The sequence below is a fragment of the Lynx canadensis genome, chromosome B3 (assembly GCF_007474595.2).
Source record: "Lynx canadensis isolate LIC74 chromosome B3, mLynCan4.pri.v2, whole genome shotgun sequence".
In the NCBI taxonomy this organism is placed as follows: domain Eukaryota; kingdom Metazoa; phylum Chordata; class Mammalia; order Carnivora; family Felidae; genus Lynx; species Lynx canadensis.
Window position 1 is genome coordinate 136172502 of NC_044308.2, and position 18213 is coordinate 136190714.

The following is an 18213-nucleotide window of genomic DNA, read 5'->3' on the forward strand; positions in this document are numbered from 1 at the left end:
GGTCTCCTCTGTGGGGGCAGATTGGGTGGAGAGGGCATCTTTGGGTGGCCTTAGGTACAGACGGCCTGCACAGCAGGGCCTGGGGCTGTGGGGGTCCGTCTCTTCGTCTCCACTTCATTCTCTGGGATGTCACTCTCACCCCCTTCTCCCTCTGCCTCAGCAAACACAGCCAACACCCCCACCAACGCACACAGTCTGTGTTTTCCCCTCTTCTCTCTGTCTGATGGCAGGCTGTGTTTCCCAGAGTGTGTCGTCTGGGGTACACGGGATGGAATTTTATGTAAAAACTTTTTTTTAAATCAGTTGTAAATTGGCAACTTTAGCAATTTAGTAGTGTGATGGATGTTTCCTTCTGAAAACAGATTTTCAGTAAACATGTCTTCAGAAGAAAATACTCAGCAATGAGGGTAGAGACGCCTGAGATGAGGAAGAAAGTCTGTGAACGAAGTTTGGAAAATGCTAGTTGAGTGGCAACTGCCGAGCCCCGGCGTCCTTCAAATGCAGCTGGGGGTCTCTTGCCTCCTTGGAGAGTCTTCTGTGACCCCACCAGCTGGGGGTGGTGCACGTTTAACAACTGGCTCTATGGGGAGCAGAGGGGGCCCTGATATGTTGTGGCCAGCAATTTCCGTGGTGTAAACATTCCCACCATGGCCAATTTTCGGCTGCCCATGTGCACAGTTGGCTCCCGTGAGCGGGTTCGAGTCAGCTCTAGCGCACCTCTGCCTCCGGGCCCCCTGAGTCCCTCTCCTCCAGGGCTGCTGTGGAGCCCAGCTCTCCACACTCTTCCATTATGTCATGAGCTCGTGTGTGTGTGTCTTCCCTCCCCCGAGATCACTCCCGGACAACTTAAGCTTCTCTCGTCTTAATCCAAGTGTGCAGCAGATAGTAAGTGCTCAATAAAGCCTAGCTACTATCATTGGCACTGTCTGTGTTATTGTATCATTGGCACTATTCAGATTATTGGATGTATCCCCTACGTGCTTGCTAACGGCCTGAGAGGCTATCTTTTTCATTTTTATTTTTTTAAGTAGGCTCCATGCCCGGCGTGGGGCTTGAACTCATGACCCTAATTTCAAGAGCTGGATGCCCTACTGACGAGCCGGCCAGGCACCCCCTCAGAGGTTACGTTTGCACCCCCAACAGAAATATCCCTTGGCCCCGACTCCTATCCTTCCCCCTGAGTGCAATTCCCGTAGAAGCGACTTTTGTAGCGGGTCAGTTCTCGCCGCCTGCAAGATGTGTGACCTCGGGCAAGTCACTTGACCTCTTTGTGCCTTAGCTTCCTCGTGTGATGAAATGGAGGTAAAGGCATCTACCTCCGGAGATGTGTTGAAAGGATTGTTAACAGTAGTCAGAGGGTGAAGAAGGTTAATCAGGCGACGCGCTCAAGCTTGCCGACTACTGGGGAGTCTCCTCCTTTCCACCTGGAAGGCGCCCTCCACCCTGACCCCTCCTGAGCCCCCCTGGTCCCATGGGTGGGACGCTCGCGGCCCCCGCTCCAGCGGCGTGGGTGAGGCGGGGAAGCCGCGAGCATCGGTGGCAGGGCCCCGGGCTGACCTGTAGTTGCCCTTCTTGGAGGCGATGTGCAGCGGGAGCATGCCGTCCTTGTTGGCCTTGTTGGCATCGGCGCCCTGCGACAGCAGAAACTCCACCACATCCTCGTGCTCGTTCTTGCAAGCCTCGTAGAGGGCGGACGCGCAGTCGCTGGCCTGCGTGTTGATGTCGGCGCCTGGCCAAGGAGAAGGCGGATCAAGGAGTGACCAGGGCGGTCACTGTCAAGCACGGTGCCAACCGCCGTGGCGCATTGGATCATGTAACAACCACTCTGCGACCCTGAGACTGGAGGGGGGGGGCGCTCTCGGAAATGAACAGCTGCCTCGCTGCTGCCGGCATTTCCTGAGCACTTACTACGCGCCAGGCACCCTGCCGTAGGGGAGCTCTCTCTCTTTGCATCCACGGCGTCACTCCACGCAGTCAGTCACAACTCTTACGTGCGTGTTGCAGACGAGGACACTGAGCACAGAGGACCCACGCAACTTGCCCCAGGCCGCCGGGGTCATAAGTGCGGAGCCCAAACCTGGACCCCGGGGGGTCTGACAGCGGAAGCCCCGGCAGCTGGTCTGATGGCAGAGGCCATGCTCTTCCTCCTCGCTCCATGTGAAAGCATCCAGACCCTGTTCTGAGGAAGCCACCCAGCTCTAGGAGTGCAGAGCCCCCTAATAAAGAAAGACCCCAAGAACCGCCTTAATTGGGATTTGTCCTCCTCCGCCCTCCACCGCAAGGAATACGAGAGGGATTGCTTCCTGTCCCCTCTGAAGAGGGCACTACAGCCTGCTGAGAGGTAAGGACTCGGGGACAGACCCTATCAGCCTCATTTACAACTTCCCCATCTCCTTCTCAGAGCCCCATGGGTTTCTCTGAGAAAAGAGGTACGGTCTCTTCACCAGTCCCTCCGTATTCTGGAAGGAAAGAGAGCTGAGACAGCAGGAAAGTGTCAGTAAGGGCCGAAGTCAAAAGCATCCGTTAACCACAGCTCTGCTCTGCCTGGGCATTCTGCTTATCTCAGGCTTTCTGGTAATTTTCAATTTTGGTAACTGATTTCTGGTCTAGTGGAAAGAGACGAGAACTAGCTGCCGTTTCTTTTCAGGGCTTGCAAGCCCTGTGGCCTCGGGCAGCCCCTAGGGGCCACACTTTTCCCATCTGTAGACCAGGAAGAATAATGCCTACCAGTCAGTGTTGCTTTAAGAAGATAAAACATGTTACTATCTGCTGTGGACTGGATGTTTGTGTCCCCTCAAAATTCCCAGGTGGAAACTTGATCCCCAGCGCGATGGTGTTAGGAGGTGGGGCCTTTGGGAGGTGCCCAGGTGACGAGGGTGGAGTTGTCGTGAGTGGGACTAGTCCCCTTACAAAGGAGACCCCAAAGAGCTGCCTTGCGCCTTCCACCACGTGAAGACCCAGGGAGAAGATGGCCGTCTGTGAACTAGGAACAGGCTGTCACCAGACACGGAATCTGCCGGCACCTTGATCTTGGACTTCCCAGCCTCTGGGACCGTGAGAAATAAATAAGCACCTGAGGCTGTAAGCCCCTCGGCGTATGGTATTCTGTTACAGTGGCCCAAACAAACTAAGACAATCTCCCTGCACAGTGCTGGGCACAGAGAAGGTACTCAGCAAAGGCCGGTTCTCCAGCACGGAAGGGCTGGGGCACAGAGGCTGGTTCTGCCCCCCCACCCTGAGGGAAAGCCAGTGAACGGGTCCAAGCTCTTGAAGTCAGGCTCCCTGGAAGCCTGGACCCCGCCAGCAAAGCCGCCCGCTCTCACAAGAAAAATATTTGGCCTTAAAAAGGGACTCAGCCCACAAAGGGAGCGAGACCCTGACTCAGACTGTCGGCAGGAGAGCTGGACAGATGTTCAGAGTTGGCCGGTTCCCCTTGCCGGCTGAACACCCTGCCCTTTGCCCAGCCTCCTTGCCTGGGCTCCCAGGACCCCGCCCGTGCTCCTTTGTTCTCATGCGGGTCGGTCCAGATTTGTCCCTGGCTGCAAGGAAGGGCCCTGGGTTTGTTTTCTCAACTGCTCAGGCGCGTGCTGAGTAAGTGGATGTTTATCCGAGCAAAGTCCCACGATGGTAATTCTCGAGGCCTGGGGTAGCATGGCCAAGTGAAGAAGCGTGCAGTTTGGAGTCAAATGCGTGTGGTTGGAACCCAGGCTCTGATGTGAGCAACCATTTCACCTCTCTGAGCCCCAGTCTCCTTATCTACTGAATGGGATGAGGACACTCTCCACCTCGTACGGCTATGGAGAAAATCCCATTAGCCTATCCTGTGCTCGCGCTTAACACAGAAGGTCCTCAACCAATTACTTCAGCTCAGCCCGAGGGTCTGGCTTGCTCCTGGCCTCTCTGTTGGGAGGGAGGGAGGTTCACCTCCCACAGAGAGAGAAAAGAAATCCAAGGGGTTCTCTCGGGGAAGAACGGAATGACAACACCCTTTAGCCAGAACAATGCCTCCCATTGTCCCGGGGTCTTCTGTTCACGATGCGGGCAATATTGTTTTATTTTCTCCCGATAACGTGACTAAGATTTTCCACGGGCAGAGAGTGCCAAGACCCGGGTTCAAATCCCAACTCCTCCACTACTTCGCGGCGAGACCTTGGACAAATCACTTGCCCATCCTGGTCCTTGGTTTCATCACATGTACACTGAGGAGGTGACCTAAATGCTGTCTGAGGTTCCTCCTGGCCTTGAGGTGTGATGTGGGTGGAAAGAGTAGTTGAAGTGTCAGGAGACCCGGGGTCTGGCTTGTTCCACCACCAGTTTGCTACGTGACTGCAAATAAGTCACTTCCCCTTCCTGGGCCTCCGATTCCGCATTCGTAAAATGAGGATGTTGGGCTAGATTAGCGACGGCACGTGTTTCACGCCATTCCTCCCGCCCCGGCCTGTGCCTCGTTGCAGGCGTCGCTGGTGGATCTCAACACGCTTCCCACCGAGCTTCCACACAGCCTCAGATCCCTTCTCAACACGGGCCTCCAAGAGGATGCTATTCCCAGGTCAGAGTATGACCTAAGCTTGCCTCCCCTTAGACGTCTGAGGTCCTCCCCGGCGCTGCCCCTCGGGGGCTACGTGACCCGGGGACCCTTAGCACTCACCGTACTTGGCCAGGAACCTCAGGGCCTCCAGCTGCCCGCTCTGGGCGGCCACGAACAAGGGGGTGATGCCATAGGCGTTCTTGGATTCCACCTTGGCGCCTCTGCTCACCAGGATCTCCATGACCTCCAGGTCGTTGCGAGAAACAGACTCGTGCAAAGCGGTCCAGCCTCGGTTGCAGCGGTGATTGGTGTCCGCGTTGTACTGTACCAGCATCCTCACCGCCTCCGCGTTCTTGCGCTCACAGGCTGCAGCCCAGGCACAAAGAAGCGAGGCGGTCAGCAGGGCCCTGGCCGGACCCGGCCGGCCGAGACTTCATTCATTTATTTGTCCATTCGCCCGTTCGTCCGCCGGACGTTCCGTCAACAGACATCCACTGGGTCTGTCCCGAGTTCCAGTCCCTGCACTTTACCCAGGATGCACGCCTAAAATAACAGTCCTACTCATAGCAGTAATATTTGCTGGTGTATGCAGCACAGATTAGGTGGCAGGCACTCTGTTCAAAGCACTTTCTGGGCCCCTCCAATATAATTCTCCCAGTCACCTGTAAAGGATGTGGTGCTATCATCCCCCTTCCAACAGAGGAGGAAAATGAGGCACAGAGACGTTAAGCGACTTGCCCAAGGTCACACAGATAGTGGCAGAACAGGGATTCAAACTCAGGCAATCAGGCCCAGCGTCTCTGTCCCTTGGAATGTTCCAGGGTGTCCCTGACCCCTCTCCCTCTCCAGCGCTACAGGCTGCAGTCCTCTACATCACCAGAGCCAGGAGAGGTGGAGGGTCCCAGAAGCCCCGCTCAAAGCCCTTCCTCAGGCTACACACTTAAACTGAGGTAAAATCTGTCTTCTGCGTACAAGACAAAGTCTTGTCGAGTCTTCTCGATCTGCTCACACCTCCCTCTTAAGCCTCATTGCTTTCTATTTTTATTTTTTTTTAATGTTTATTTATTTTTGATAGACAGAGACAGAGCACAAGTGGGGGAGGGGTAGAGAGAGAAGGAGACGCAGAATCCGAAGCAGGCTCCAGGCTCCCAGCTGTCAGCACAGAGCCCGACACGGGGCTCAGACTCATAGACCGTGAGATCATGACCTGAGCCCAAGTCGGATGTTTAACGGACTGAGCCACCCTGGCGCCCCAAGCCTCATTGCTTTCTAGAACCTAAATGCACTGTTGGCTCTGGTCCAGGGTTATCCCCAGGGAGGCTGCTGGGCTCTTGTCTAAATTGACCACTTCTTCGAGTCAGGCAGGGGTGAGGGCAAGAAGAGAAAGGGGGCTTCCTGGGTAGTGTTTCAAACAGGACCCCAGGCAAAGCTCCCCACCTCTCCAAGCCTTGGTTTGCTTGCCTGTCAACCAGAGATAATAAAACCTTCCTGAGAGGACCTTGTGAGAGTACTGGGTGAGGAAGTGCATGGAACACTCTAGCACAGTACTTGGCACGTGGGAGAAGTGCACTCAGCACCAGGGCCCAAGCCTCGGCTGAGAATTGCCCAGTGCTCGGGAAGCTCCCTTTGGGCAGCTCGGCCTCTAGGTGATGGCTCTGGTGCCCGGGCAGACACGACTTCTGAGAAACACTCCCATCTCGGGTCTACGGCGGACCCAGTTACCAGCTGCCAGGCACCTGCTTCCCGTGGAATATTCCAGGTACTGGATACCAGTCACACGGGAAAGCAGGGATGTCTGTCGTTTTTCAAAGTGTAAAGGCCCTCTCACATTTGTATGTGCAAGACCCAAGCCTGATTGCTTAAGCCCGTGGGCGTGAACTGGACGCTTCATAATGTCATAGTTCAGCATATGAACTGTGAGGCAGCTAGCTTGCTGAGTTTAAATCCCAGGTCTGCGCCTTGCTAGCATATGTGAAATCCTGGGTGCCTCATTTCATGTCTCTGTGCCTTAGGTCCTCATCTATAACATGGAGATACCTCCCATGTAATGCCCGTCTCCTATGTAGATGGATATTAGGGTTAAATTGAAGAACAGTGCGTGGCACAGAGTAAACACTCAGTAAATACCAGCTATTACGATGATTCAGATTTTGCTAGAGATGCCGGTGTCCTCGGGTGATGTATTGAATGAGCCAGGCTAAGTTTCTGGTTTGTTTTAAATGTCCCGGGGGTACAGATTTTCCTTCATACCTCTTTGCCTCTGCCTATGCTGTTCCCTCTGCTTGTCCAGCTGGACACAGCCTCCTGTTTCAGCTCAGCTCCGACGCCCCCTTTTGTGGGTGCTCACCCCCAACGCTAGAGCCCTCCCCGATGCTCCCGGGCGCATCATGCCCAGCTCTTTGTTGCCTGGCTGTTTATGTTGTCTGTGTGTCGCTGCCCACTGGGCTGGGAGGGCGCTGGGGCACCGATCATAGCTTTTTGTTTCTGGGCCCTCAGCGCTCCTCGGCGTGCCGGGCCCACAGGAGGACTTGGGTAGCGTGGCCCGTAGACATCCGCCCTTCACAGGAGACCCCTGGCTGGGGAGAAGGGGGGCTAGGGAGGGAGTTATGCACTTTGGGAGCGATGTTCCCGATTGCCCACCTACCCTCTGGACCCTTCCCCAGGGAAGCCCACTGTGGGGGGGCTCACCTTTGTAGAGCGGGGTCTCTCGGGACTTGTTGGAGATGTCAGGCTCGGCGCCAGCCTGGAGGAGGGATTGGAGGCAGTCCAGGTGTCCCCTGCACGTCGCCAGGTAAAGGGCCGTTTCCTCCTGCAGGGTGCGCTGGTCGATGACTGCAGGGTATGCTGGGGAGAACAGACAGGGAGTTCGTGAAGGGGGAAGACGCTCCCACCTTCCCAACACAAAGGTGGCCCCAATTTCTGCCCAATTCCAACGACAGACATGTGTGGCATCCACCTAAATATACCATCCATCCTTTGGCCCTGGACTCCGTTGCTCTCACGGGGCTGCTTCAGCTATCCCACTTGTATTATCTCAGCTTAGATGCCACCTCCTCTGGGAAGCTTTCCCTGGTTGAACCCCTCTCCGTCTCTGAATGACCCTGTCCTTTCCCACCAGCCACGGCCAGAAGCTCCGTCTCCTACAACTGGTTCTGCCCTAGCGTATGGCGGGCTGTCTGGGGCTCATGCTCCTTGAGGGCAGAGGTAAGTCCTGTCCGCAAGTGTTACCTTATCCACATCTGGCTTGGGGGCAAGGCGAGGCTCCGAGAGGAGGCATGATTTGCCCAGGTTCCCACAGCTGTGGGGGAGAGCCTTGGCCGGGGCATAGGCACAGCTGCAGTATTTTCCACACCGCATCAGCCCCTGGAACATTCTGGAACAAGCTGGCAGCGGCTCTCCCAAAAGTCAGCCCTCCCCCTCTCCTTTTCTAGGAATTAGGCTCTGCTGTCCTGAAAGGCCCAGAGCGGTGGCAGCAGGGCGGGTGGGGACGAGCCACTTTTCTCTCCCAGCGTGGTGACTTCAACTCTGCCACGGGGGTAAGAATCTTGCCTCTCGCCCCCACCCCTGCCCAAGACGGTTGACGCTCCGGAAAAGGAGCCCCACCCCCAGTCCTGTTCCCAGCCCTGGCTGCACCCGGAGCTGCGGCCTCACCTTGCTGCAGGGCCTTGAGGCAGCCCAGCTGGCCGTAGTAGGCCGCCTCATGCAGCGGCAGCCAGCCCTCCTTGTTGGGCTCTGCGAGGTTCTTGCCCGCCTTGATCATAGCCTTCAAGGCCTCTTCATCACCTTCCTTGATGGCCTTCAGCACCGGGTCCACAGGCCTGTGACAGCAAGGGGCGGGGCACTCCTCAGGACCCAGGCGGCAGAGGAGGGGCGGGCTGCTTTTCTCCCCACAGGGAGAGGGAACGCGGGGCTGCTGGTGGCCGGGGGCAGTGCTGGCTGTGGGACCACTCGGTCCTGCTTGGCCCCTGCTGGTCTGGAACAGGTGCTCAGCCCCCTGCCGGCAGTGTCCTCCTCAATAAGGAGAATAATCCTTCCTAAACCACATGGGCGTGCCCTGGAACTCGGCCCCGACCTTGGCCCTGACCTTGGCCCCTCTGGCTTATCCATCCACCAGCTATCCATCACAGCTTCCTCAGGCCTGTCAAGCGCGGCCCGCGGGCCCAGGTCAGCCTCTCCCCGCCTCCGGTCATAAGCCCTCATGTAACCACTGGCCTTTGCGTGTCTCTGAGCAGTTATTTGATGCTATCTGTGTCCCCCGCGGGACTATGAGTCCCAGGAAGACAGGGACAGCGCCTTTATTTCTTCCATCTCTCATGATTTCATTCTCAGGGCCTAGCTCAGTGTCTGGTCCATAATAGGTACTCAGTAAATATTCAAAGAAAGGAAAGAAAGAAAGAAAGAAAGAAAGAAAGAAAGAAAGAGGCAGAGAGGAAAGGAAGGAGAGAAAGGAAGAAGGAAGAGGAAGGAAGGAGGGAAGGAGGGAAGGAAGGAAGGAAGGAAAGAAGGAAACTTCCAGAACCTAACGATTATTTCACTCCTTCATCTCTTCTATTTCCTTCCATTTCCAAAAAGATGACCTCTCCCCTACTAGCATTTTCCTTGCTTCTTTGGGAATTTTATTTGTATCTTGTTCAAAACATTCTTGTCCTCCTTTGTGCATTTGGAGGACAAACTGGCCTATACAAGTAAATGTGGGGGCTCCGGTCGAGCCTTGCCAGTGTTTGGTCCCCGTGCGAGCAGCCCAGGACCCGGGGTCCTTCCACGCCTTTATCTCCAAGTGGGCACCATGTAGGGAAAGTCTACAACACATGGCAGGCTCGTTCACTTCCACGGATGGAAACTGAGGGTCTCTTTTAGACGGGGCTCCTTCGTGGCCAAAAGAAAATTAGGGAAGGAAGCTCTCTGTCCCTGCACCTTGCAGGGCTGCATTTAATGTTACACCGAGACCACGTCTACCAAGAGGATTCGGGCAGACAGTGCCGGCCCCCAGACGGATGGATAACTGACCCCGTGGGAGCTGTTTCAGTGCAGTGTGCTAGCACTTACCGGGAACCTTTGGGGCCAGTTTGCACATCAAGCGGCTCTGAGACCAGAGTCTCAGAGGGGGGCTCTTTCCAGTGAGCATGTCTCTGGGGTCTTCCCTTCCTTGTTCCTCACCCTTTACCCTCACCCCTAGAAGCTTTAGCTGCTGAAAGACTTCCATCCTTGAAGGACTAATACATATGAAGCCTGCACAGTCTTAAACTTCTGAATGTCCGAGAGATTTCAGGGCTACTATGAATGACAACTTCTTTGCTACTTCACTCATGCATTCATTCATTCATTCATTCACTGAGCTCCCTTCCCTCCATCCTTGTGTCAGTGAGGACCAGGACAGCTGTGAGTCCCAGATCCACTCCTGGGGAATGTTCTGCATAAGTGCTCCCATTTCCTAGATGGAGAAGGTGAGACCGGAGGCAGGCCTTGTTCCCAGGGCGCTCGCCCACGTCAGGGGGCAGGATGGGCCCCGAGGGTCCACGGGGCCGGCCCCTTGACCCTCCCAGCTGCTTCCTCCGTCGTGAGCGGCACTTCCTCCTGACTTTCAGCCCCCTCCAGTTATTAATAGCTTCAGAGCACAGATGCCGGTTAAGTTACAGACCCACGAGCAAACTGGGCAACTGACCAGATAAGCCCCGAAGTCCCCATCAACGCCAGCACTACCACCTCGGTGAGTTCTTCTTACGAGGGGCCAGAGCAGCCCCTGCTGGCGTCAGGAAGAGCCCGGCTGGGTATGTATCCCGGCTCCCCTGGCAGGTCTCCCGTGGGACCCCAGCTGAAGGGGAAGAGAGGAGGGCTGGCTGTTCTCGTGGACGGGGCGGGGGGTGGGGGTGGGGATGCGCAGTCTCATGAGAACACTCCCAGGACCTGCCGCCCAGCCTGGCTCTCGTCCAGCTGTGGTGCAAGGACCCTGAAGCTCTCGGGCGCACATGCCAACTGCTGCTCTAGGAGCTCAGCCAAAGCCCCGCCCTGAGGTAGGGGGAGGCTGCTGGGGGTGTCAGACCATCAGAGACCGAGGAGCTAGACACGACCCTGGAGGCCGCTCTGTCCTCTCCAACCTTCTCTCACAGAGAAGGGAGATTCAGAGAGGGACAGCGACTCACAGGCAGCCACACAGGAAGGGGCAGCAGTGCCGAGACCAGAGTCTGGGGCCCCCTTTTCCAGACCGTCAGAATTCCACCCACAGCCCCAAGGAAGCCGGGGCGGCAGGGTTTGAAAAGAGCTGGGAAGAGACTCAAAACACTGGCCCATTGCCTCCTCCCCTCTCTGCAACATAACTGGAGCAAGGAGATAGGGGTTCCCGCGACGGGGGGGCCCCTCTTTTGCTTTTAGCTGCTTCTGGGGTCGATACAGGGGGGCGGAGAAGGGGCAGCACGGATCTGTTTTCCAAGGACGCACCTAGCCCAGCACCCTGGTGCCAGGCACACAGAACCCCTCCTGCAGCCCAGATTATTTCTGGACTTTACCGCCTGGCACTGAACAAACACAGGCAACGAGGCAAAACAAAGACCACGGGCGTGAGCGTTGTAGTATGCTCAGATACACCCATGGTGACGCAGGGGGGAAACTGAGATAAATAGAAGGTGCGGCTGACTCATCAGCTTGGGCTCGGAGTTCCTCTGGGCTTTTGGGGGGGGGGTCCTAGGGCCGTCTCCCACGGGGCTGCTCCGTCCCCCGGGGCCCACGTGGGGGGCATTGCGGGCTCAGTCACAGGCACAGCCCCGCTGACAGTCTTGAACTGAGTCTGTGACTGCTAAGCTCAGCTCAGCTGGGTCTCAGGGGGGACACACGTGGGAGTGGTATGCCCGGGAGGTCCCTCCAGGATGCCCCCCTTCCTGGGGTCTGCTTCCCACTCCCCACCCCCCGCTAACCCTAAGTGGAAGAGTGAACTTGCACGGTCTCGGGGGCTGGGGGTCACTTACGCCAGCTGGGAGTTCCTGTATTTCTGCATGACCCCTTGGAACAGGCCCTTGGGGCCCGAGGCAGGCGAGTTCTCAGGAGGCACAGTCGACCTGGAGGGTGCAGGGCAGGAGTGAAAGAGGGAAAAATACTCTGCATAAGAGAAGCGGGTCATGGCCGGAGGCAGGATCCAGGATGGAGGGATCGCAAGGGGAAAGACTGACAGACAGACACAGGGCTCTGAACCAAAGCAGATGGCCGGGTCCTCTCTGTGTGCTGGACACAGCTGCTGTGTCTCCGGATTATTTTTGGCCCTTGGAGGAAGCCCTGGGAGATTTAAATGACCATATAAGACAACAATGAGGTTAACCTCATCCCCGCCCCCACGGCCCCCTCCCCAGCCAACCCCGCAGGAGGCAGATACGAAGCAAGGTGACATTCTTCACCAGAGAGGATGTGAGAAGAGTCAGCGGCAGGTCCCTGGATGGAAGGGGCTCAGTCTCGGGCTGGCCAGGCTGGGTCCCAACAGGGATGGGCAAGAGGTTCTTGGAGGTTGTCGGGGGGACAAGGGAGCGCGGCTGGGAAGCCAAACCAGGTCTGGACTCCCGCATCCGCCTCGCCGGGTCCTCGTTAGAAGGTCCTGCTGTCCCAGGAACACGCAGGACAGAAGTTACAGCAAAAGGCCATCGGGGGGGCCAGGGCTTGGAGTCAGACGGACACAGGTTCAAATCTAGGCTCTGGCACTCTCCGGCCCTGTGACCTCAGACCGGTTGAGCTTTCCTGGGTTTTAGTTTTCTGCATAACCCAGTGTCGGAAGCCGTGAGGCTGGAGCGAGTGAGCTCAGCCGGGGTCCAGGCACGGGGGTGCTCGGCACACGTCCGCCACTAACTTGATCATGATTTCACTTCTCCGAGCCTCAGTTTCCCCACCCCCTTGGGCTTTGGTGAGGATGGGAGGGGTGAAAGGGGGTGTGGTGGCCATGCCACAGATCGAATTGATTGGGGTGCCAGGTGCCATGGACGCTCCAGGAGGCCTGGCCTGGTTCCCCCGCACCCCTCGGGGGTGCCCCGTGGGACTGAGGACATTGCTACGTGTGACCAGCACCCTGTGGTGTTTGCAGGTGCTAGAACTGTGACCCTGAGGAGGCCCACGCTCCTCCAAGATAGGCCAGAACCTGCAGATTTTGTGGGTGCCCTCAGCAAGGCCAGGTCATGGTGGAGGGGGGCGGAGGCAAGGCAAGGAAGCCGGCCCGCTTTGCTTTGGCCATCTCCGCTCGGGGGGACCGCCAGGCCGGCCACCTTCATTCTCCTCACTGTCACTGCCTTCCTCCGTGCTCTTCTGAGTGTTACTACTCACCTTTCCTGACCACCACCTGTGTGCTCCCATCCATCAGTCCTCTAGAGCGGGTACCAACGTCCTCACCCTTGACAGACGGGTAAACTGAGGCTCCGGGAGGTGGGTCACTGCCCCGGGCTCGCACGCAGCTGAGCAGAGCAGAGGCCGACTCAGGTCTGTCTGCAGAGGTCCTGATGCCCCTGCCTCCTGCCTCTTCATCCTGTCTCTGGCTCTAAGGGCTCTACTCTGACCGGCCCTGCGACTTTGAGCAAGCCCCCGCCCCCTTTGTGCCTCAGTTTCCTCATTTGTTAGATGTGGAGGCGCGACCAGACGGGGGGGTTTCCCCACTGCTTCTGTAGCTGAGGAGCCTTTGCTGAAATGAACTCACGTGGAAACTGCGTGTCAAACAGATCTAAGAGACCACATCCTGGGAAGGGGGCGGTTGTGCAAAGCCTGGCCCTGCCGAGGCCCCTCTCCACCCCCCGGAAAGTGGAGCATGCTGGGCAGGGTGGAAGGCAGCCTGGGGCCCAGCTCACAGCACCCCCCCCCCCCCCTGTGTGGTCCTGACAAAGCTCTGGGTCTCTGTCTGCGCAGGATCCTGGAGTCCCAGCCACCTTCATCACTGGCCCGTGTGTTACTGCTGTCAGGATGTTTTTAGCAAGACGATAAGCACCAATAAAAACCCATCACACCACCCTAAGACCAGGACTGTCTCTGATGGCAAAATGACGACAGCAAGACAGGGACGGCGAGGCGGCTGGGGGTGACTGACAGCTGTGGTGACGGGGATGTCCCTCACGACCGTGCAGGGCCTCGCCTCACTTCTGTCCTCCCCACCAGCTGGATGTCGTTGCCGCTTCGCAGAGGAGGAAGCAGGCAGACCGAGTCCCGCGCAACAAGAGTTTCCCACTCCCTGCTCCGTCCCAAGCCTTGTGCCAGGGCCCGGGATGCAGACCATAGAGTCTCCGGGGAGGGGGGAAAGAGAGCAGGGACTCCTCCTGGAACCCTGTGGTCAGTTGTGAACTCGGCTTTAGGGGGATGGGCAGGGCAAGCGCTCAGAGCAACCGAGTGCTGAGCTGAGCCTCACGCTACATGGGGAGCCGGTCCGGTCAAGGCTGTGGGCCCCACTTCCCCTCAGCCCCGAGGCAGGGGGGGAATTCCCAGCAGAGAAAACCACCGGGGTTAGTCATCAGAGGTAAGAGAAACCTGGCAGGATGTGGGCAAAGGTCGTGCCCTGGAAGAGGCCCAGGTAGGGCCCCTGTCCTTCACGTAGGCGGCAGCTCGGGGGGTCAGGAGTACAGGACTGTCACCAAAAGTCCCGGCCCCTACTCCAGACACGGGTCAGGCTCAGGGAGAGCGGGGACCTGGGCTGCAATGACAAGGCTCCCCAACTTCTCCGAGAACTGACAACCCCAGGGAGGACATTAAATTCGGCTGGACCCGGCTGAACACCGGTGGCTCAAACCAGAGGTTCAAAGAGGTTTGCTTCCTCCAGCCTACTTCGCGAACTCCTATTCATCCTGCAAAACTCACCTGCTTGACTAAGGGAATCGACCCTCTCTGTGTCCTTCTGAAACTGAGGCAAGCCTCTTTGCTGCGCCCTTCCTGTTGGGCCATTGTGTACATCTGGGACCCTTGTTAGACTGCAAACTTGGGGAGGAGAGGGACGAGGCCTGATTCACATCCAGGTGCCAAGAAGGCACCTGGCACCTCCTAAGAGCACGGTCGGTGTGGGTGGTTTGATTTGAATTCTCTGCAGTTGTGCGCACATCAACCCAAACAAATTTCTACTTTATGCTTTCCTCCATTGTCGTCTTAGAAATGTAACCTTAAAAACGCGCAGAAGTTTAAAGACTGGGAAGACCCAGATTCCTGGGCCCACTGTGGGCTGGTCCATCATCGTAGCCTTGGGCTCTCTGGTTCATGGCTGCATGAACCCTACTTCTCCATGGGATGGGAAGTTGAGTCTGCCTTTCAGGGAGCCCTCAGGGGGCCAAAGTTCAGCAGATGATCCCTATGCATGTTTCTGACTTCATCCCTTACATCGCGGTGGGAGAGAAGCAAATGGGAAAAAAATGGCTTTAGAAGGGGACATTATATTTTCTCTGGGATGTGGATCTGGCTTTCATTTCTAGGACCCCGAAGGCTCAGTTGACCTTTGCGTCCACAGTCGCCATTTTGGTCACAAGGTGAAAACAATAAATTATATTTATAGAGCATTTTATTGGTTTTGAAATGCAGTTACTTGCCTCAAAACATTTCTTGGGCACCTACAACAATCTAAGCCCTTTGCCGGGCACTGAGGATACCAAAGGAGGCAATATCTGCTCCCTGTCCCCAAAGAGGTTGTATAGTATAGTTGGGGACACTCTCAGGAGGCCAGATGATGCCTTCCTATAGTGACGCAAAAGCTTGTCCATGAAACAGAGGCGGTCATGACGTGGGCGCTCTGGGTGCTCAGAGAGGAGGTGGGGGAAGGTCGACTCAAGCCGGGAGATGTGAAGAAGGTGCCATTTTTATTTGCTTTTCATAAGAACACTGCACGTCGGCTAGGCAAGTTTTTGTTATTACCATTTTAAGGATAGGATTGTTGGGACTCAGAAAGGTTAAGTAACTTGCCTAAGGTCACACAGCCAGTATGTAACAGAAGAAGGATTTGAACCTCCAAACCCACTTCTCTTTCCACTCTACTCTGCTACCTTTCTATACATTCCTTTATTCACCCAATAGTCGCTCACAGACAGCCATTTGGTGGTTGCTATGGGTCAAGAGCTGTGTGCTAGACAAGAGGTTTCGCAGGAAGGAAGATGAGTGAGGCCCCTGCCCTCGTGGCCGAAACAAGTACATAGAAACTGTAAGTCATAGTCGGAGAGAAGAAGGAAACAGCCAAGGGAGCGAGTAAGGGGGAGACCTGTTTGACCTGGAAGGGTGATCAGGCAGGATTTGCTGAGGAGGTGACCTTCCATTGAGAAGGAGCCAGCCATGTGGAGCCCTGGGACATGTATAATGTCCTGTCCTGACACCTGCTCTGGGCTTTGGATGGCGACTCTGCTATTTGGGGATAAAAGGATTCTACTGGGTCCTGTGCTTCTTGAAATGCCATGTCTGGGAATGTGGGCACAAACCGGTGTGTCTCTTGCCATTGGGGACCCTGAAACTCTGTGGGTAGGAGGTGGCTGTAATGAGACCCAAACCCCACTTCAAAGCGGAGGAAGGAGAGGCACGGAAAGAGGCCTTTGCAGGATGGGCAGAGCTGGTTAAGCGTCCGAGCGGCAGAGCGGGACAGACGTCGGTTCTGTTCCTGGTCCTGCTGTGCGCACGTTTATAACATCGAGCCCAGAAATGTCCACCTGGCGCGGCTTTTGGAAGGATTAGCTGAAAGGCTGTGTGCTGGGCGCATGGAAAGCACTCAGTGTGCATCTGGGGCGGGGCGGGGCGGGGGGTGGGGGGAGGCATGGGCTTCCCCAGCAGGACCCAAGCCTGCCCGTCTTCCAGAGATGAAAGGGCAGAGCTGAATCTGGGAGATTTCAGCTCCCATCAGGAGTGAGAAGGTGCAGGGTCAATCCCCTCCCCTGTATTACTTGTGCCTGGAACTTAGGTGATGGCTGTGCAACCCTGGGTAAGTCATTTCCCTTCCTCTGTGAGAGCTTTTGTCTCAGGAGGCTGGATAAGGGTTTGTGTCCCATGGTGGGTCTGTCCTTCCTTGCCCACCAGAGGAAAGAGGAGGTCAGGGTCCGGACCCCACGAGCCCACTCCGTTCTAATGTTTGTAAGTGTCCCCAGGAGGCCGGGGGGTGGGGCCCCCCCACACTGGGGAGAAGGCTGCAGATACCCCAGGGGATGTTCTCTCTATCTGATCTCCTCTTGAGAAAGAGGAACTTGTGGTCTGACTTAGGATGAACCAGCCGGAACAGGAACCAGGGCCTCCCAGAGCACCGGCCATGAAGTCACTTCTGTTTCTAAGGCTGGGTTCCAGAATGGGACACCCTCAGGTGCAGCCCAGTAACCTGGTGCCTCCTACTCCTTCCCGCCGCCCAAGGAGGCTGCCCATCTTCCCCCTTAGAAGGGGTTCCTCGGTGTAGGGCAGCCTGAGTCTTTGCCCAATCTGCCTGGCAGAGGAGGTCCAGCCTCAGCAAGGGCCAAAGTCACTTTGGGGAGCGCCTGGTGGCTAGCATCAGGACAGGGCTGGGAGGTACCACCACCCACCTTCAACCCTGTCAACTGAGACTGGATATTAGAGACGGGCTGTCCCCTGTTGCTAAGAGAGCTTACGGGACTTGCCCAAGGCCACACAGAAAGTCAGCTGGCTGCTGGAGACGATGAGATTTTTTTTTTTTTTAAGTAGGTTCCATGCCCAACCAGGGGCTCGAACTCACGACCCTGAGAGCTGCACACTCCACTGACTGAGCCAGCCAGGCGCCCCTGGAGACAATGAGATTTGAGGCCCGTGTCCTGAGGCCACAGAACATAACTGTTCCACCCACCACCACCCCCCCAAATACGGACTTGACCTGGATTCGGTGAGGAACAGAGCATTTTTAAACACAGCTTTCCTTCCTAAAAGCATCTTAAGATCCAATGCTTGATCACCTCTCTGGTTCCCACCTCCTGCAAAGAAGGTACCCTCTGGATCTGTGCTGTCCACACGTGGCTGGTGAGCCGTGGCGATGCGGCTAGCCTGAACTGAGATGGTCTGTGAGGGCGAAGCGCACGCTGGATTCCAAAGACTTGGTGGGACAAAGAGAATGTAAAAGTCTCCTTCGTAATTTTCCTATTGAGGACACGTGGCAATGATAATACTTTCCACCTAAATTAATTTCACCTCTTTGTCTTTCTGTGTGTAGTGTGGCTGTTAGGAGATTCAGAATTGCCTGTGTGGAACTTCGGGGGTGGCTCCCATCATATTTCTACGGTGCTGCCCCAGGAGGTCCTGCCATTGAGGTCCTGCTGAGACAGGGAAGCCAGAGCCAAGGAGGAATGGGTGACTTTGCTGGGCAAATGTCCCTTGCTTCTCAGACGTGTTTTCCCAGGAAGACTGCATCGGTAAGGTGGGGAGCTCTGCTCGGGACTCAGAACATCAACCCCACCGCATTCAAATATAAAGCCAGTGGTACAAAGCCAAGCCATGATCTTTGGAACCGGATCGTTCCAGTCTCCGCAACACCATCCACTAGCTGTGCAACCTGGGACTAGTTACCAGCCCTGAGCTTCCGTGTCCTCGTTTATAAAATGGGAATATAGCAGAGAGCCTCCTGGAAGGTCTTTAAGAGGGTTAAATGAGGCGAAACGAGTATAGCGCCTACTAGAGTGCCTGGCCTGTCAAACCTCGGTAAGTTTCGATAACAAACGTGAGTCTTTAAGCTGTAAAAAGGTACCCTACGGACCGAGGCTTTGGTCTTGGGTTAGCAGCGTTTG

The 18213-nt window shown here is 56.2% G+C and overlaps 1 protein-coding gene across 4 annotated transcripts in view; it reads right to left on the reverse strand.

Moving 5' to 3' along the window:
• Window positions 1-18213, reverse strand: part of ASB2 (ankyrin repeat and SOCS box containing 2) — a 42491-nt gene that overhangs the window by 10460 nt on the left and 13818 nt on the right. For 3 of the 4 annotated variants that reach the window (XM_030319861.1, XM_030319862.1, XM_030319863.1), the window contains 5 exons: window positions 11488-11577; window positions 8180-8346; window positions 7217-7372; window positions 4649-4894; window positions 1558-1729 (listed from right to left, as the gene is read on the reverse strand). In XM_030319861.1, the coding sequence (XP_030175721.1) occupies window positions 1558-1729; window positions 4649-4894; window positions 7217-7372; window positions 8180-8346; window positions 11488-11577 (831 nt within the window). Of the gene's footprint in view, window positions 1-1557; window positions 1730-4648; window positions 4895-7216; window positions 7373-8179; window positions 8347-11487; window positions 11578-12820; window positions 13133-18213 lie in introns of those variants that run through there. The other variant, XM_030319864.1, reaches the window with a different exon arrangement.